At 40.1% G+C, this 6,019-nt stretch overlaps 1 protein-coding gene across 1 annotated transcript in view; it reads right to left on the bottom strand.

Moving 5' to 3' along the window:
* Positions 1-3,083: 3,083 nt before the first annotated feature.
* Positions 3,084-6,019, bottom strand: part of LOC109470278 (carboxy-terminal kinesin 2-like) — a 12,725-nt gene continuing 9,789 nt past the window's right edge. Inside the window, exons 15-17 of the mRNA XM_019769178.1 lie at positions 4,529-4,602; positions 4,135-4,210; positions 3,084-3,904 (exon numbers count right to left, since the gene is read on the bottom strand). Coding sequence (XP_019624737.1) covers positions 3,860-3,904; positions 4,135-4,210; positions 4,529-4,602 — 195 coding nt within the window. The 3' untranslated portion in view covers positions 3,084-3,859. The remainder of the gene's footprint in view (positions 3,905-4,134; positions 4,211-4,528; positions 4,603-6,019) is intronic.

The raw sequence follows: 6,019 nt of genomic DNA, 5'->3' as shown, positions 1-6,019 counted from the left end.
CCATGACAAAATCGAACCACACAAGGACCCAATGTACGTCAACAGGAGTAGTAGTGTTTACTTAAAAGTATCCACTGTGATGTCATCCTGCTTTCCTTGATTGAATCTTTGAGGTAAACTGAGCTGACGAGCCCCAGAATGCATGTCTGGCTAACGGTTAGTCACACCTGTTCTTACCTGGAATGTCAGGTACTCAGGTAGCCTTAAGAGTTGAAAGGTATGGTAATACCTGAGTACATATATCAAAATTACTCTTTCACCTCATGCAATATTCTATACCCTATATTTGAAAAAATGCCTGGTCTTTGTTCCGACTTCCTGGTTACGTGACAACAGCCAAGTATGCCCCCAACACCCACTAAAAACAATGATATACTACAGCTGATACACTACTACACAACAGTTATGTCAACAAACTAATTTCTAGGCATCTCAAAAGAGTGTAGCATCTACCAGACTGTTGAAGTCAACAATGTTTGGCTATAAAGATTTAATCACAGGCAACAAACCAACACAGAAGACTTTACTGCTGTGCTTAGTGCCTCATTAGTACATCATTTCCTTGACTGACGTCAGTTTGTCATAAACCACTCAAAAGTATCTATGTGACTGGGTTAAGTTTAGGATGGTACAGAACTGCTACACTGTAATTGTTCTTTCAGCTCTCATTAAGATTATTTCCGGATCCTACATTGTACTGCCAACAGTTGCCTACTTCACTGAATAGGACAGACTAACCATTTCCTCTGCTATTGTGGCAAGCTCCAGAATTGTTAGCCAGACCCTATTCAGACTAAGTTGGTTCCTTCAGTAGCTAACAATGGAAGAGAGTAAACTGATAACTCCACATGGTAAAGATTTAGAACACTCAACAAACCCTGACAATCATGCCCATTTTATGTAATCAGCCTACCTCACACTCCTGGAGAGCCCACTCCCCTCCGACAGAAAGCTTCACCGGCGTTGTCAAGCTCCGATACAGCGATCTGTGCCCGCCTGCTCCCACAATGCCATTCTCCTTGCGAAACCGTGACAGTTTCCCGGTGTTCTCGGTCCACGACTTGATCGGCTGGCCAGGCTGACGTCCAGGAGCGTCCTTCGCGCTGGCCGCGGGAGGGTTTGACGTACGGAGCATGATTGTGGTCGTGAGAGCTGTTTCACACACTGGGCGGCATCTGATGGTGTACAGTGTCTTCTGACATGATTACACCTGTGTGATACATCAAACCAAACCCCCATGATCAAACCAAAAATAGATTAGGTACAATTCAGCAGCAAACTAGAAATGACTGGTCTTAAGTACTTAAGTAACACAATTTTGTTGTAAACAGGAGTCAATTATATCTTAATATTAAGTCGTACAGCACCTTTCTACTTTTACGGCATTTCATATAATGCATAACATGTGCAACATTTTCAAAAACACTGTTTCACAATGAGACTCCTACAATGTACAATGCAATATCATTTGACATCATGACACATTCAAAGATTATTTCTTTTTTTAATCTATTCATTGATTGCTTCCAATTGGTCGGTCAATAGAATGATTAGCTAAATCTGGTAAAACTGCTCCTGGGTATACCTGAAAATCTGACGGGCAGGTGTAGCAACAAATCTCAAGAAAAAATTCTCTCCACCCTAAAAAAATTATGATTTGCAGAACCACAGAAGGAAGCGGCATTTCCTTTAAACGTTATCGACTGGTTACTCAACAAACATTTGCCCTAGTGCGGTGACGTTTCTCAAGTACGTGTTTTACATCAAACCTGGTCAAACACTGCGACAAATCTCGGCAAAACAACCCTTAACGTAAGTTTCCCCCTCAGTTCGGCTCGGGTTAACGTTACCTGTCCCCCGGCGGGTACCGATTGCGTTAAGCCGCCTAACCGCGGATTTTCCCGCTGACTTACCGACACAATCCCGCCGGAACTGGCGGTTACTGTTACTAGTACTACATCCACTCTAAGACGCCTGTTGTTCCCTAAATGGCCAGAATTTTTATCCCCAAAGACGTCTTGGTTGCGATCGCAGGACGAGTTTTACAAACATCATCAAACAGCAGCACAGTGAGCTCATCAGCAAACACATACGAAAATCATCCTCACACTTTCCCTCCACGTGTCCTGCAAACAACAGTAAAACCGTACTCACCCGTCGTGTTGGGAATTCCAGTCTCACTGTAGACGGAGTTCCATCTAGTCTAAGTCCGGTTTTTAAAATCTGTGGGCTAGAAATCCGCTCCGCTGGTCAAACATGCAGCTTGTGCTGTCATGACCTCTCTCCACTTGCTCAAGCGTACTACAGTGTAAACTCGCGCTGATTGGTTGATTCCAATCACATGACCCCCAAACTTTCCCAGTGGGCTACTGAAAGGCCAGCTGGACAGGTGAGAGTATAGCGGTTACCTGGGGATGGCGACGTTACCAAGGACATATCTATGTAGTTGTGTGCAAAAGAAAACGGGGATGACTGTGTTGAATTTTGAGAACTGACATTTTTCTACCAGGAGGAAATATATAAGTCCATTGATTTTATCAATTTATGGCATAAATCGCAAGTATCACAACACTAACGTTACATGTAACGTTAGTCGAGTAAAACTCAGTACCTTTTGCCGTGGTAAGCTATGTAACAGTTATGTCAAGTCTGTTAGGAAAATAACTCAAACCCAAACAACTTTTGTTGAAAGAAACGTGTCATAGTATGTAAACCTCCTTGGTACACGTGGGCTTCTGATTTCACGATCACATACTAGTACTCTTTCCAACTAGACTTCTGTATTACCAGTTGTGGCCGCAAGGTGTCACTATTGCAAGGTGTACTGGTACTCCTACTTCTTCAGATGATTGAAGCAGTGTAATGGTTTCACAGCTTTCAGATAATGCTTATTTTTTTAACAAATAGAGACATATAGAAACCTAGCTCCTAGAATCAACATGTGAAGAAGAGATTTTCATGGCTCTAAAATAGTACCTGGCAACAAAAGACATGACACTTGTACTTAGTGCCAAGATTTTGACATTGTATATAAAATATATAGTGAACATAAATTGCACTTTTTCAGACAAATGAGGCACATATAACATGGTGATGACATACTTTTATTGTATAACAAGAGTTCTGAATAAAAAAACTACTACTAAGCACATCTAACCCCCACATGACAGCAAGTGGGATAAAACAAGGAGAATAGGAATTCAGGCAAACAATGTTGACAGACATTGGAAACTTTTTGTTAGAGTGCTAAAATACATAAACAAGACTATCAAGACCTATATGTACACGTGTAATGACATGGGTGTTACAGGGTGTATAATATCTTATGATCCCCACACATTTTGCTATAAAACATGTCATCTTATTTCTTTATGTCTTACTAGTTAGAAAAATCAGAGACAGTAATCTAACATTGGACTTGATTCAAATTTCATTTTTCAATGACAATGTAAGAAGACATCTAAGAATACAAGTTAAAGTACATCTATATACACACATATGTTCAGTATGTCAGAGATATAATCCTCCCCCCAAAAAAATCTTTCAAAAGGTAGGCCCATTCTTCATCATAACAGACTGTAATGCCAATGATCAAATCTATTCAGATAATGTTGTGAGGGCAAATTCAAGACACAAAGAATACTATTAGTATACAGAATACACAAAGAACCTATGCTTGTGTCTGACATGGTCAGACACAAGCTTTCTCTAGAGTAAATATTACAGGGCGTAAAGAAATATTCAATATTCTACACAAGTACAGATATTTGAGGTACATATTCCCTAACTATAAGTAACAGCAAATCTATTCTTTTATCGAGTTCTGTTATTCGTGGGAGCTGGAGCTGGGCAGCACTGTTTACTTGACCTTCTTCTGTGCAGTTCCGATGTTGCATTGATTTACCTGCAAGCCAGAGGCAAAACAATATTAAACAACTTTTGATAACAAAAACAAAATGAGTTTGACTGCGCTAAGAAAAGGTACCACAATAGACAAAAAGAATGGCCCAAATACAGTGATCAACACTTGGTACCAGTGGTCATGCATTGCTATTTTTTTTTCCTTACACATGCTATATATGTTAATTGCAAATTGGGAACGCTGGTTGTATGATGTAGGAACCAACTACTTACTGTAGTGGCAAACCGTAGGGAGTTGACGGTCTCTACCAGGTGTTCCTCTTGAGGAGATACATTGACAAACATCAGTCTAAGAGAGGGAGGAAGACCAGTGATGAGAGGACAAACTCCACAGTGATACCAATGCTTTTCTTATGCACGTGCCCACAGATACCAGTGGGTGACAAATATCAAGCATGTGGCCCAGGAAACTGTTGTACATGCATGTCATCTAGCCAAATTCAACAGTACTAAAGCACAGATGACCTTACATGTATAAAGACTCACTAACACTTAAAGTTACACAGCACATTCTGTTATGCTCTTGTGCCAAAGTGGGACTGAATTCACATACACCATTGATAGAAATAAGTATGAAATAATTTCCATGGACAGAGGAGCAACTTACGTCTTAGAGTTGCCACCCAGGGAGTTCTGCAGGAGGTAGGTCAGCTTAGAGTTCCGGTATGGGATGTGAGGCTCCTGTAGAAAGATGGAAAATCTTTCAGATACATGTTGTAACCAGAAAAGGGACTCAAATAAAGAGCCTTTTCATCAATGTCAACAGTCACATTTCATATCTGGTCATATCTGTCAATCCAAATGTTGTAATTTGAGTACTGATTTAGTGGGGCAAATTGGGTTGAAGACATTTTTGAAGCTAGGGATGACTCCTATTTCTACTTTTACTTTTTCCTTTCCCTGGCACAAGAAGTTTTCAGCAGTCTCTGTAAAATACAACTTCACAGAAAAATCAGGATTTTAAACCATACTTGTGAAAACTACCCCAGTGTCACAAGAAATAACACAGTTGATGTCCCATGAGACCTTTAGTAACATCTATATTTACTAAGTCTGGTAAGGGTTGAGGGTACTGCTAGCATCCCACCTTGTTGCTGAGGGCGGTGATGACCAATGAGAGGTTGGACAGGGACTTGTTGATGCTCTGAGCCTCCTGTAGCTGCTTCCCCTGGGATCCAGACTTCTTCACCTGCTCACTACCAGCAAGGTCAACCAGGTTTAGCATACCTGGATAGGTGCAAAGAGATATACTGTATCAAATTTCTGGAGCAATTAAAGCATATATAGAAAATAGATACACATTTTCTCTTGTAGGTACTAAAATAAGCATTCTATACAAGAATATGTCTAATAAAACACTTTTTACCTCCATGAAAAATGGAGGTATTGTTTTTGGCGGCGTCTGTCTGTATGTATGTATGTATGTATGTATGTCTGTGTGTGTTTCCGCAACTTTGTGGTCAGCATAACTTCAGAACGCCTTTATGGATTATGATGATATTTGGTATGTTGGTAAGTCTTAGGAAGACAAACGTCAAGGTCAAATATGGGCCTCCTGGCGGATGACCTTGGTACTGCAGCAGAACTTCCGGTTTTTGTATCTTTTGTCCTGAACATGCTATGGTCTTGACTTTTTGGTGGCAGATAGCTTTTCCTGTCAGGAATAAGTGGTGTGAGTTTGGTCCCCCTAGCAGCTTGTTCTGGAACTGCAGGGCACTTTCTGGCGAAATGTTTAAAAGCCAATAAGTCCAGATAGGAACAACATATTTTCATAATTTTTGGTGTGTAGGTAGCTGAGAGAGAGATGTACATGATTAAATGACAAATTATGCAAATGAGGACTTAATTTGCATAATTAATGAGGAAGTTCTATGATTACAGTGTTTTACATTATACTACTTTCATACATGTAATGTATATAACCTATGGCAGGCAGAACATCAACAGATACTAATTATGCAAATGATGACCTAATTTGCATAATTTATGCAAAAATTCTATGATTTCTTAATGGTGAATAATGGGAATGTCATACTTGGGACATCTGTAAGTTAATCAAAAGTTAACATACATCACGATGCATATATCATGTTAATGC

Source organism: Branchiostoma belcheri, unplaced genomic scaffold (assembly GCF_001625305.1).
Source record: "Branchiostoma belcheri isolate BF01 breed outbred unplaced genomic scaffold, Haploidv18h27 scaffold22, whole genome shotgun sequence".
Taxonomy (NCBI): domain Eukaryota; kingdom Metazoa; phylum Chordata; class Leptocardii; order Amphioxiformes; family Branchiostomatidae; genus Branchiostoma; species Branchiostoma belcheri.
This window is presented reverse-complemented; position numbering and strand designations above follow the sequence as displayed.